Source organism: Limulus polyphemus, unplaced genomic scaffold, assembly GCF_000517525.1.
Source record: "Limulus polyphemus unplaced genomic scaffold, Limulus_polyphemus-2.1.2 Scaffold4931, whole genome shotgun sequence".
NCBI classification, from domain to species: domain Eukaryota; kingdom Metazoa; phylum Arthropoda; class Merostomata; order Xiphosura; family Limulidae; genus Limulus; species Limulus polyphemus.
The window spans coordinates 41,082-55,706 of record NW_013670541.1 but is presented as its reverse complement, the minus strand read 5'-3'; the positions used below and the strand labels follow the sequence as shown (position 1 = coordinate 55,706).

General features: G+C 32.5%; 1 protein-coding gene across 1 annotated transcript in view; it reads right to left on the bottom strand.

The window, feature by feature from the left end:
- Window positions 1-14,625, bottom strand: part of LOC106471876 (transcriptional activator cubitus interruptus-like) — a 50,703-nt gene that overhangs the window by 10,270 nt on the left and 25,808 nt on the right. The window contains 7 exon segments of the mRNA XM_022400493.1: window positions 723-887; window positions 1,764-1,913; window positions 2,393-2,635; window positions 3,067-3,269; window positions 4,427-4,612; window positions 6,157-6,282; window positions 9,030-9,229. Of these exon segments, the coding sequence (XP_022256201.1) occupies window positions 723-887; window positions 1,764-1,913; window positions 2,393-2,635; window positions 3,067-3,269; window positions 4,427-4,612; window positions 6,157-6,282; window positions 9,030-9,229 (1,273 nt within the window).

The following is a 14,625-nucleotide window of genomic DNA, read 5'->3' as shown; positions in this document are numbered from 1 at the left end:
GTTGGCGGTGGGTGGTGATGACTAGCTGCCTTCCCTCTAGTCTTACACTGCTAAATTAGGGATGGCTAGCACAGATAGCTTTCGTGTAGCTTTGCACGAAATTCAAATACAAACAATTATTTAAGAAAATTTTACAAACTCCCAATACGTATACAGATATATTCTTTTTTAATACTCCATTTTATTTTAGTTTTTGAAAGCATGTATAGAGTTTAGCTTGCTTGGAATAAGGTTTGGATTTTTGAATAACATAATTATGTCTTCAAGGACTTACACAGTGACAAAAACAGCAAATATTTTTGAGAAACAGAAGGAAATATGAAACTATGCTTTAACTTAAGTATTTGTATCATAAAATAAAACCAATAAAAGTGGGATTTAATTTTAAAATAAGTTGATAAGATAATTTTTGTTTCTGCTATACTAATTACAACTTTGTTTGAATTTTAATGATGCATCCTATTGTAATTTTTAAGTCCATAATATTAATAAGTAACATTATTTCACTTAATACCTTCACAGTGTATCATTCATCCTTACAAAAATTATGTTTTTGTAATTCAAAACATGAAACATATTTGAAGAACATAGATTTAATGGAGTAAGTTCTATGTAAGTTCATTCTATTTAGACAAGGAACTTTCTCCACTATAGATCAGAGAGTAAAAATCATAATTCTATCTAAAAACACACTTTTACTAATTTAAGGCTGCATTTCTCACCTCATTTGAATGGGTCCTATTTTGGTGTTTGGCTCGATCAGATGCATTACTAAATGCCTTAGTACAACCTGGGAACTCGCATGTATATGGTTTTTCCCCCGTGTGAGACCTCAGATGGGTTTTTAAGTTCTCCAGACGTGAGTATGCTTTACTGCAACCTTCAAACTGAAGGGAAAAGTTTAAAACATTCTTGTTTTTTCAGTATTCCTTACATTAGAGGTTATAGTACAAGAACATAGCTAGAGGGGGTCAAATGACTACCCTAATATTCTGTTGTTTTTTTTATAAACACTTGAATTTCATTAGTTGCATATAAAAAAGGTCCAGATCCTTTTTTTTGTAAAAGACCACTTCCCTCCCTTACATCCCTGCAGTAAAGTTTAAAACTTTCTTGTTTTTTATCATTAATCTTTACACACTAAAGATTCCAATTTATACTGTTGCACTTTTTTCAGTATCCTAATAATTTTGAGTTATTTATATATTTATGACTGCTTAAATAAAGAAAAAAATGAATTTAAAGCTTAATTTTGCAAACATTTCAATAAAACATTTATCTTTTTTTGTTATTCCTGCAAGATTCAGATGTTTCAGCTTGATAATTTATTTTTTTGTTCACCAATCTGAACTAGAAAAAAAAAGTACAGCACAGCAATAAATAAAAGTCTCTTGTAGTTTCATAGAATCTTTTTCTAACACCCCTAATGGCCACAATGAAGCCATCTTCTTAGTCTTAATAGTTATCCTTACTCTAATTTCCTTTGCTTTTCAATACTCATATATTAATCATCGTAAATCTTCCTACCCACTTTCCTAATTTTCTTTAGAAATACTTGCACTTTCATAGCTTTGTTTATTAGTATTCTCATATTAAGGATGGTTAAAAAATTACTTCTCACTATCACAATTTCCTATACTTGTACCTTCATTTTAAGATTGGTAAAAACATTATTTTTCATTTGCATAACTTCCTCTGCTAATACTCTCATATTAAGATTTAAACCTCCTTACATTTAATTTTCCACCCTTAAAAAAACTTACTGTGCACTTATGAGGCTTTTCTCCAGTGTGTCGTCTCATGTGAACAACTAGCATATACTGTGCTTTAAAAGGCTTTTCTTCTCTAGAGCAGTCTTCCCATCGACAAACAAAAGTTTTCTTGTTCCCATGGATGTGGTCATTATTTATATGCTGCAAAAAAGTACAAGTTCATCGATAAGATAAAATGGGCTGCTAAATTATTTACTAAATAAAAATGTGACAAAATCTGACTTTATGCACATCTTTAAGCCTCTTTAAAAAATAATTATACTAAACTTCAAAAATCTGATTTTTATATTATGTTACCATTTGAATAGCTAGTTATTTTCAAGCATTTTATATTAAATTATTAAACTAATTGATAGTGTAAAGAAATCTAGAGTAGCTAATTTTGACACATTCACCATTAATAGAGTACTTCAATAACCAACTAATACTTTGTCAGAGACATTTTAAATATCAATGCCTATAATTAAAAAATATTAAAGTTTAAATACAATTACAATTGTTAACATAGTTGTGCAAGTTCTGATTTGAATGCAACTTTAACAATTCACATATAAACACAATGTAACTTTAATTATCAAGTTTTTAGTATGACAACTTTGAAGTTTAACACCTAAAGATACCTTAACAAGCTCATTCTGGGTGCCAAACTCTTTTCCACAATCTTTCCAATGACAGTTTGTTTCCACAAAATCTCCAGGTTCATCTTTGAGATCAGCAGCAGCATCACGATCATCGTCTGCTCCACATGGTTCACCAGCTGTGCTGCTCATTGATTCTTTTTTAATCTTGTTTCTTCGACTTTCTTCTGCATCAACTGTGCTGCTCACCACATTACTGGCCATTTCTCGATTTCCCACATCCAGCTGTTGCAAACATAAGTATTTTAATAATCTAACAATAAACATTTTCATAAACTGTGAATAACACTTTTATAATAAAACTGTTTCCCACTGAGACACCAAATGAAATATCCTATTACTATACAAATTATTTAAAAGCTGTAAAAACAATTAGAACAGCTAAAAGTGATGCATAACCAATAATAAAATTTCTAAACATAATGAATTTAATTGTAACCTCCAAAATGGTGTCAACATTAGTAAAGAAAGTAACTTAGTCATGTTTGAGCAAGCTAAATAATTATCTTGTAAAATAAGTTAACAGTGCAGTAGAGCACAAGGTTATTCAATCAAAACAAAGTAATTCTAATTAGAGAAACATTCAAATAACTAGAAACAATACTCTCTTGTTAACAGAAGATAATTCTGGTCTTAAGTACTTAAGTAACACTCACGCCTGAGTCAAGCTTCATGCTTCCAAAAGTACCACCTGAAGCTACAAGGCCATGACCAGTTAGTAACGACTGCTGTGGAAATCCTGAGTTGGGTGGAAAAAGAACAGAAGAACCTAACCCCCCCTGGCACATCAGCTGGTGGAGTTGCTGTAGATGTGGAGGAACAGTGGGAGAAGAGACACCCATAGCTGGACTGAGTGTTCCTAATTGAATTATAAAGATTACTTATTTAATGAAAAACAATTTAGATGCCTTTATTTTCGTTTTTAAATTTCAATTTGAAAGTAAAGCATGAATTGAATATTCTATAAAGGTAACTTTCATACAAGTATAAGTCATAGTGAAAAATGTTATAGTGATAACACATTGTAATGAGTTGAGTGGAAAGTAATAGCTCAGAAAGTAATGCCTGGTTTCAAAACACTACAGGAAGCCACAGGTTTCAAGTCTTGGTCAGGGTAGGATGACCCTCACCTAGTTACAATTTGGTGCATGAACAATAATATCTTTGATACAGAAATAAGCGAGGTATATGATTATTAAGTTGTACAATACAAGATTATGGATGAGGATGTCCTTAGGAATTACTGAAAGGGCATACAATGAACAAGGTAGAGAGCTGTCTGCTTATATATCTATATTAGTGTCAGCCATAGGTCTTTGTGTCGAGTCTTGGTTCTAGTAGATTACTTCTTACCAAGACAAGTTTAATTAAGAAGAACAATGCAAAACCCCTAGGTTATATAATTTTCAAGGACAGACCACTCTTTATCAAGGGTGAATTAAGTTGTTTGATATCCTATTTGCTTGTATATAAAAAGGCATTACTTAAAAAAATTGCCATACACAAATTTATTTTTGAATATGAGACAAAGACTGAACAATGCATGATGCTTTTAGCTAACAACTATAACCAATGTTTATGTTTTGAAGGAAAACAAGTACTGACTGAACTGTTCTTTCATAAATACATCCTGTATATAGTTAGCACTGTAATTGTTACATCGTACAAAGATACAAGAGATCATACTTCTTACCTTGACAATTTATCCTGATGTGCACAAAAACAAAATATAAAAAATATAAGTATATTAAGTTGCTTCAAAGAATTTTAAAAAGAAAATCACAAAATGTATTTCAATCCTATGTCAAAATCATACTTATATATCTTATAATACAAATGAGTAACTTCAAATTTTGATTATCAATTCGTTATAACAATACATAAAAACATTTACTACCACAGAAGACTAAAAACAAACATAAAAGAGCTTAGAAGTGTTTAGGGATACTATTTCTAATTTTTTACAAAAAAATTAAATACCACATATTCAGATTTTATAAAAAAAATATTACATACCAGCAGAAAGATGGCCATATGATCCACTGGCACTAGAGCTTCGAGATCCATTCATGAAAGACATCAAGGAATTTGGAGAAAATCTAATCATAGAACTGATATCAAAAGAGTCCGAATAGGGTGAGCTGGACATAGCTCGCTTCCTTCCATGTCGAAACCCTGGTCTGGGACTAGTCAGACGAGAACCTGAAGAAAACAGAGCAACAAAGAGGTAGGAGATTACCAATCTATCTTTACTTTCAGGTGATAATATGAAGGTTACTTAAAACATATCAGAACCAGATCACCTGGTTTATAACACAGTAATAAGGTATGCAGGCAGTTTTTAGTAAACAAGTAGAAGCAAGCTGTTTTTGATATTTGATGCAAATCTGAGTCCACAGTTTAATGCTTTCACTCCTGAGGATGCACATGTGAGTGTTTAGCATTCATTCATGTGTGCTTACGATGCACATGTGCATTGATTTGTTATGACTGTTATTGTTTAAATTGAAAACACAATGATATTGCACTAAAACACTTATCACAACTTGCCATAAGTGATGCCAAGCATCACAGCAGTTAACATGTTAAACTCATATCATTGACAGTTCATAGACAGATCTAATGTATGAGTCCTCATGGGATTATTTATCTGTCATAATTGTAAAGACAAAATAAATCAGATAAATCTAAATTTCTTGAATTAGAAGGATACCAAATTTAAATTTTTGTTCTCTCTGTATAAGTAGAAAAAAATAGTTTTAATATAATATACATATTCAATTTTATATTATAAATTCAACAAATTTAAGTCAAACTTATGATACAAATATTATGACTTTTGGATTACAGTTATAGATGAAATATTTTCCTGGATACATAACATGCTATATAACTGTTACTAGGTGATAACATTAGTTATTGACCTCTTTCACAATTCCATTACAAAGTGTGCAGGAATTATAGCTATGATACAAAACAGAGTGCAAGGATGATTAATTTTTACAAAACATAAACCTAGCACACAGTTACCTGGTCTCTTCAACAGTTAGAGATTCAAAGACCTATTACATGTAAGTATGGGTGTAGCAATTTATAGTGGTGGAGCGAAAGAGACAAGTCTCACTATGATGTTGAAATAGGAAAACAGAAGAACAACTACCTGTACAGGTGTAAAGAACTACTACATTGGGAAACACTTAGATGAAAAGTAAAATAAACTGTATTTAAAGGTTAAAACATGGAAGAAACTCCAACAGCAGATCTTGAACTCCTTCAGGACAGAAACAAATCTGTCTGAAAATGCTAAACTTGTATTTACAGTTCTACTTTTCTCTGTATCCACCCAATCAAAAAACAAGATTACAAGAACCCAGAAATACCTCTGCTCCATATGGCAGTAGTAAAGCAAAACTCTATACACAAGTTACAATAGAGCACAATACAAATATCCCAAGAAACAATAGATAGTTTTCATGATCTGACTCTCAGGCTGAATCTAGCATGTGATCTCGAAAATATTAGAACATAGAAAATGTTTACAAGTTATACACACTATAGAAGAGTAAGATGTGTAGTATTTTCACTCTAAAATATTATTTACTATTCATCTTGAAAATGTGTAAAACCATAACAAAAACTCAACTGCTAGATGTATATGACTTTTATTATTAAAATAAATAAATAAAGCTACGTCCACCATTACTAATATAATGATATAAATAAAACAAAGCTATGTTTAAACTTACCATCTACAGAAAAGCCTAGGTCTGCACTTGCAGCTGAGCTAGGTGGAATAGGATGGAAATCCCCAACCAATCCCCGTTGGCTGAGTGCTGCCACTTGGTGGAGGTAGTCCGGGTGCATTGTTAGACCTGCAGGTTTTCAAAACATGATCAACAATTTTAATACGGCTTAGTTGTAAACCATTCAAAATCACATAAGTTGTAAATTTTGAAAATTCCACCTGTCAAATTGAATATATCAGGTAACATAATCATGTTGTGGTTAATATTATACAGCAGTACACTATGGAAGCAAAAAAAATTTTAATTGTTTTAAATTAAAAGTAATACTTACATTTTACATATATATATATACTTGCAAGGACTTACCATACCAATATCTCAAGAGTCTTAACACTCTGATTTCTTAATACAGAGATTCAGCTTTAACTGTTTTTCTTAAGAGTACTATAGAAAAGTCTAAAATTAGTACTGAAGCCCATCACCACATAAACACAATTACATAGCCTGCAAAATGAAAAGGTTCATTAAAAAAATAGAGAGAGAAAAAAAAAAGTTCACATTTGGTGATACAACAATGAGCACCCTCAACCAAAAACAGCTCAACAGCCTTTTTAAGACAAAGCTGAAAACATTTCTAGGTAGTTAGGAATAAGCCTTTTGTATTTAAATATACATAATGATTAAAAACTACTAATATTTTTTTTTACCAGTACAGAAATTAATGTAACTGAAAAATAAAGAAATACGTATTTGTATCAAAATTTAGTCACTTTTGATCAAGCAGATCATAAGCAATTTAAATGGTCAGTTTTCTTGACCAACAGAAGATTCATACAAATAGAAACAGTACCTAAGCAATCTAACTGGACAAATCTCTGAACCATCAAAACATCTTAACACAAAGAAATAGTACTTAATAATATTTAAATAATCAGTTGTTTCTACAAATATAAATGGTAAAATTTGTTGTTTCTTTCAGTGAATTTGAAGTTCTTACAAATGAAAAAGTAATTACGATTTACAATAATGCAAGTGTCGTGTTCTATAAGTGAATAGAAAACTTTTACAAAATCAATTGCTGCATTCATTGCAGTACATGGCTGTATTTTAAAAACATCTTCCACAGTTGGATGATATACATTTCATATCTGACTTCATCTGAAAAACATATGGTAAGAGGTAACCATCATCAAGTCAACAAGATGCTGTTGCATTTTTAAAATATTTTACACAGTTGGATAACACACATATTCTTCTATGGAGTATACACACATTGAAAGCTAGACAAAAAACTCATTCAGTTTAAAAAAGAGATTCATTTCTCTTAGTACCTTCTTTGTTGTCATTCGGAAATAATCCTGTATCCAATAGCAGAAATGTTGTTTTTGCACCACAAGTTATAGTTACTCCCCTGACTAGAGATATATTATTACAGGGTCGGTATCCAGCTCCATACAATATATTTCATGGTCAACAGATCCATTAGCTCTTTACATAAATCATTCTACAACTGAGTGTACAAACTAGATAAGATCTTTTTCACTAGAAGTTTAATAAATCCATCACTTAAGGAGATTAATCCCAAACATTATCTGCTTTTCCTTCTTGGAAAGGATGAATGATCAGATCTCTTGAATGACTCTTTGTGAGGCAACTCAACAGACAAGAAAAATGAGTAGTAAACCAATACTGATTGGTAGATTCTCTTGCAGGACTTATGTAGTATGTGAAAGCAACATCAAGGACGAAATGTTGATTTTTTTTATCACTTCAACCAACTTTAAAAATCAATGGTAATAAATTTATCAACACACTGAAAAGATTAGTTAACTTTCATGAAGTTTATGAAATACAATGTCATTTGAAAACATGTTAACAGAAACTGTAGAATTTTTATGACAATGAAATTACTTTGTTCAAGTTATAAAGTTACATTACCTTAAGTAAAACACTAGGCTTGATTTTCTGTTTATCTTATAATGAATTCGCTTAATATAGAAATTTTCCAGTTACAAAAAAGGGACAGGCCTGGTATGGCCTGGTGATTAGGGTGTTTGACTCGCAAGTTCGAATCCTATCATGAATATGCTCACCCTTTCAGCTGTAGGGACATTATAATGTAATGGTCAATCCAATTTGTGGTTGGTAAAAGAGAAACCCAAGAGCTTGGGGTGGGTGGCATTGAATAGTTAGCTACCTTCCCTCTCATCTATCACTTATAAATTATGAACAGCTAATGCAGATATATATATACAGCTCTTGAGTAGGTTTGCATGAAATTACAAAAACAAACAAAAAAGGAACACTCCTCTCCATAAAAATGGATTCTAAAGGACAGAATGAATAATAAATAATAAAACTAAAAAAAGGCAGGAATATTGAAAACACTCACAAGTTGATAAATATGTAAAACATAAAAATTATTCTTAATGTTCACATAATAATCTGTTTTGTACATTTCTGAGTTAGTACTTCTAGAATTTTGGTATTCTTGAACAGACTTTGAAAATATTTTTAGCACTAAATATGTAGATAGAGAAAACAGCCAACAAAAATACAATGTGAAGTGCTTGTGTAATACAATAATGCCATGGTGATAGTTTAAGTGCTGCATCATTTGTATTTTTTATTTGCGATATTAAAAAAAATACAAAATTCACACATTATGCAATATAGAAAAAATACAAAATTCACACATTATGCAATATGGAACGCATAACTTCTATTCTTTCCTGTTCCATTTATGTTATTTTCAATTTCTACAACTTCAGTGATAAAATTACAATTTTTAACAGAAATATCCCTTCACTCTTAGTTTTGCTGCTACAATTTAGCTTTATTATATACAGTAGTAGGATATGTGGTCAACAAACCTTGAGTATCCATGGGGCTGAAGCCTCTAACTGACATGGATGGGTTGGAATGAAAAGAGGAGTACAACTGCTCCATATAGGCTGGGCTGAGACGATACGGATGATGAAATCCAGGATCCATTTGCCCATTTGAAACTCCCCGACGTTGCGTAAGGAAAGGAAGTTCTGATAATCCGGGACTTGCTCCATTGCTTGCAAGTCTGAGAAACACAGAACCAGACTATTAGATTAATCTGAAACTTATATACAAATATACCGACACACACTGTTGGCCTATAAAAGCGTCTCTTTATACTTGTAAGAAAAAATGTTAAGACTCGTACTTTTTAACTGTCGTGACTGATCAACTGGTGCAAAAGTAAAAACATAAAAAATAACTTGAGGTTTGTGCTAAATTTTATGGCTGTAAAGGTCTTGCACACTGTTTCCAGTAACGTTTTACTTAATCTTATCCTTCGACACTAGGACACCTTTTCACCTGACTAATAATTATTACAGGTTTTTCAAAACAAAATCACACTTTACGTTACACTTTGTGTAGCATCAAACATTATTTTACGTTTCATCCAGTACTGCACTAATTACACTCCCCAGGTGGCTCAGGGATAAGTCTGAGGGCCTATAACGCTAAAAATCGGGTTTCGATACCCGCGGTGGGCAGAGCACGGATAGTCTATTATGCGCTAAAATACTTTAGAAATCGTGTTCATATCTTCCTAAGACTGTTAACACTGTGTTAAAAGATGACGCGTATGCGAAAATATTTACGTTTAAAAGGTCAACTAAACACTTAAAAAAATGTCTTACCTATCATATATGACAACTGGTGGATATTTAGCTCCCTTTTCTTTGAATGAAGTATTATTTGTTAAGATCCAGAATTTAGTTATATGCCTAATCTTCTCTGTTGTGTTTGAATTTGAAAATTATTTTTTAAACCTCTTAATTTATTTGCTTGCCGACTTTTTATCTTTTTTTTTCCTTCTTGGGAAGCAAAGAATGATTTGTGGAACTATATAAATGTCACATAAATTTTCATCTGTCAAATATCTAATTACACGAATGAAATCGTTATGATATAATTCGGCTTACCGGCGTAGCTGGCATGGAAAATTAATTTAAGTTTCTCGCACAAAATATTTCGTGAACGCCTTAGGCTACTTTATATCATATTAGATAGCATGCAATAAAGTTGAGGTCAATTTTGATGTCATTTGATAAAGAAGATCATTTTTACCCCACGACCTAACGTGTATTCGTGACAACATCCATATCCGCAAAAAAAAAGTTAAAAAGAGAAAGAGAGAGAGAAAAAGCGCCATCTCCCGAGGCGGAACAAAAACTTCGCCACACGAAACCACCAGGTAATTCCGACAGATCACTGAAGGCTTGATCACGAAACCCCAGCGTTAGCGGCTTCAGAGTCCAGCATAGTATAGGCTAACAAGGTGTGTCATCCATCTTCTGAGACAGATGCTTGTTGAACAGGATAGATCGAGGTCATTAATGGTCTAATCACTTCCTTTTTCTTCACCAAAACCTATGTAGCAGTCAGATTTCAGTAATCAAAAGTCTCGAATTTCTCAAGCCAGCGGCTTTAGTCCAAAGAAACCTGAAAAGCGAAGGTTTGCATGTGAATCGAAGGGCGACTGATTTACAAAGCCTGTGGTTAGTAGAAAAACATTACTTGTAGCAAATACTGTTGCCAACATATTATTATGCTTAAACAGTCATTGCCTTCTAAGAGTTGTTTATCAGGTTGATGGCGTGGTACAAGTCGCAGTAAGTTAATAAGTAAAACTTAATCTGTTACTGGAAAATAATTTATTAGTCTTCGAAAACTTATGTGAAGCCTACTCACTGTTATGGTTGTCCCACACCACATCTTATAACTTAGCTCATTGGCTAAAGTTTGGAAGGGGCAGCACCATATATTCAGTATGCAAATAAATCTCAGGATCCAAGTATGTTTATCCAACCACGTAGAGTTTCTTTGTTTATTTTGTTGTTAAGTGCAAAGCTACACAATGGGTCATATGTGCTCTGCCCATCGTGGGTATCGAAACCCGAATTTTAGCGTCGTAAGCCTGCAGACTTGCCGCTGAGCCACTGGGGGGGGGCACATATAGAGCTAAAGGACACAGTACATCCTTGAGAAAATGTAGACGTCATTTTTGAACGTTCTTTTTTTATTACCTTGATAACAAGAAAACTGTTTTGAACGTAATTTTTCTTAAACCATGAAACATATTTTATAATAATAAAGTTTTATACTGGCTTTTCTGCAACGAATCCCATGTATTTATGAAAGGTTTATCGTTGAATTACAATATCAAAGGGGGAAAAAAGAATGAAATATCATGCACGTAAATCACCAAGAAACATCCAGTTCCATTTGGTATAACAGGGTAATAAAACAGTTAAAAATATTCATATCATCCGTAATCTTACAAAAGCTGCTTTAAGTTATACTAAAAATACAAGGTGATTATAAAGAAATCCCCATATATTATAAGTTTTATTCAGGAAAGTTTGGACCTTTTACAGGGTGTTTCCAAAACTGTTGCAGAAATTGTTCAACATTCTTTTCGTCATTCTCAACCAGCATATCATGCTTAACCCTAAATGAAGCTACTACAAGCTTTCTCTGTTCTGGACAATATTAACTGATATAGAAATATTCTGCACGTTGACACGTAAGTAAAAGCAATGCCAGTTTGCGATAAAATACACTTAGCTATGCAGTATAATAACGTTTTGAAACACCCTTTACAATGTTCAAACTATCTTGATGGAAACTTATGCTTTCCACTGTGTCTCTAGTGAAATGTTCCCCTTGAACACAAGCCTGGTGGTTAGGGGCGCTCGATTAGCATTCTACGGATCGCGGGATCGAAACCCTTCACCGAACATGCTTGTCCTTTCAAAAACTGGGGAGGTTATAATGTGAAGGCCAATCCTATTATTCTTTGGTAAAATAATAGTTTAAAAGTTGGTGGTGGTGGATGATGTTGACTAGCTGCCTTCCTTCTAGCATATCACTTCAAAATTAGGGATCGCTAGCGCTGATAGCCCTAGCGTAGCTTAGCGTGAAATTTAATAAACAACCCCTAGAACACATAGTTTTAAGATCTAAGCAAAAAAATCAAACAAACAAAATGGGAACCCATTTTACTAAAGAACAAGCTTGCTTGTCAAATTCATAGTTCTATTTTATTTATTTTTTTCACTTTAGTTATCTGAGTGTCTTGGCAACGACTTGTTTTGATACCATTCGTTAACGGAGGGTTCCCCATATTGTATTATACTGAGTAATTTTATGGTTTTGTCTATTATTACACTCAGTTTAAAGAACTGACCACACGAATTAGGTTAACTCGCTCATTTAATATATCAAATACATAGAAAACCACGGCAGTAAGTTAGTGGATTTATTGCAATATTGATGGGTTTCTTTAATTTTGTGTGTGTGACTCGTGTGTTATAAGGGACCCTATAACCAACAAAGTCATGGAGCTACAAGCAATTTGATGAATAGTTTTGTTTGTTATTAAATACAAATTTACACAGTGGGCTATTAGTACTCTACCCACAACGGATATCGAAACCCGATTTTTAGCGTCATGAGCCCTCGGACTTGCCGCTGGAACCACTGGGGAGCATAAAGTTTTTTTTTGTTTGTTTGTTGTTAAGCACAAATTTAAACAATGAACTATTCGTGCTGTTCTCACCATTGGTATCGAAATCCGACTTTTAGCGCCATAAGCCCTCAGACTTGCCACTGGGGAGTATGAATAGTTTAGAAAAAAATGTGTTTAAAAAGCCGTTGGGATATGACCCAATCGTCAACTTTTATGGTATTCTCACATGGAAAAACACACACACACATATATATATATATATATATCATTTAAACCTGAACAGATTACTTGTTTCTTAATAAGAGAAAGTACTTGTCCAAAAATTTTACACCTGTCGAAAACGTTTAAAAATACCCTATTTTATAAAGGAAGTTACTAGAAATAAAAAAAAAGAGTACTGGTTAGTTTTTATTCCACTCAATCCTTTTTTCAACATTAAACTACTTTGAAGGAACTAGAAAACGACCCTTCAAAGTTTGACCCATGAAATATAGTGTACGCACTTAAGTTCCTTTTTACGACACTAAGGTCAAAGTTAAGTATTCAAATATTATGGTAGCGAAGCGTGATCTGTTCATTCTGTTAAACCGTAGTTTGGGTGACACTACATTGCAATAAGACTCATTACTATACCTTACTGTAATCATAATAGATAATTCAAACTTTCAATAAATATAGAATTTCCATAAGCGTTAATCACTTGATATGAATTTTTAAACTTTAATTTTTTTCTTTCTCTCGTGGTTATTTTGTGAACGAGCAGTAATTACCTAGGACTTAGTGAGTAAACTAACTGAATATTGAATAAGCTGAATCTGACAATCTATTAAATTTTCTGTCTCCTCTAAATGCCTTTAATCTTAATTTCATTTAAAATTAGTACCTGTAGTTTATAAGATTTGTATGTTTGACACGTAAATGGAGATATAATATCTAAGACACAGATATTCCATTAATTTATCAAATACATCACTTAACATGAACAAATTATTTTTTTACAAATTCATTAGTTAATGTGTGCATTTCGACTCAATAGGACTCATGGAGTCTTTAAGAAGCAGGTGTTTTAACAAGTACTTTTTTTTTACCGGCACATCTGCTGCCGTAGACAGATGATCAACTAGGAAATTTGATGCGTTAATAAAAGTTGGGTTATTACTCATCACATATAAAGATATATGTGTGTTTATTGTCTGTAAGTTTACAAATTTAAAACATTAACACGTTGGAAGTAACAATGGTTAAGTCTACTGTGAATACTAACTTGTAACCAGTAGTTATCCGCGTGTTTGCACATTACACAATTCGCAGCCAGGGACAAGGTTCAGTGATCACATCAGAGTACTGTAATTAGGCTTAACATTAATACTTTATATACATATTATTAAAGAAATCTGGGCAAGTGATTGATATCAGTTAACAACAGTTTAAGTTGCATATACGGTTTAGGTATAATACAAGGAGATAGATACGTTAATGCTGTTCTTCTTAACAGATATAAAGCAGAAATAAGTGAATGTGTAACTCGATATTTTACTCTCCTCATTCCTGTGTAAAAACTTCATTATATGGTTTCCTAAATACATATGCTTGTATTGTTTCTTTATTTTTCTTACAGCAAACCCACATAGGGCTATCTGCTGTGTCCACCGAGGGGAATCGAACCCCTGATTTTAGCATTGTAAATCCAAAGTCTTACCGCTGTCACACAGGGAGACCATATGTTTGTAATTCAATAGTGTTCAGTAGGTCGAAAATGAATTAACAATGATGCTTTCAAATTCTCCACCAACTACCATTAAAACATAATTTTTGTAACAATGGTGCTTTCAAATTCTCTACCAACTACAATTAAAACATAATTTTCGTAACAATGATGCTTTCAAATTCTCCACCAACTACCATTAAAACATAATTTTTGTAACAATGGTGCTTTCAAATTCTCCACCAACTAC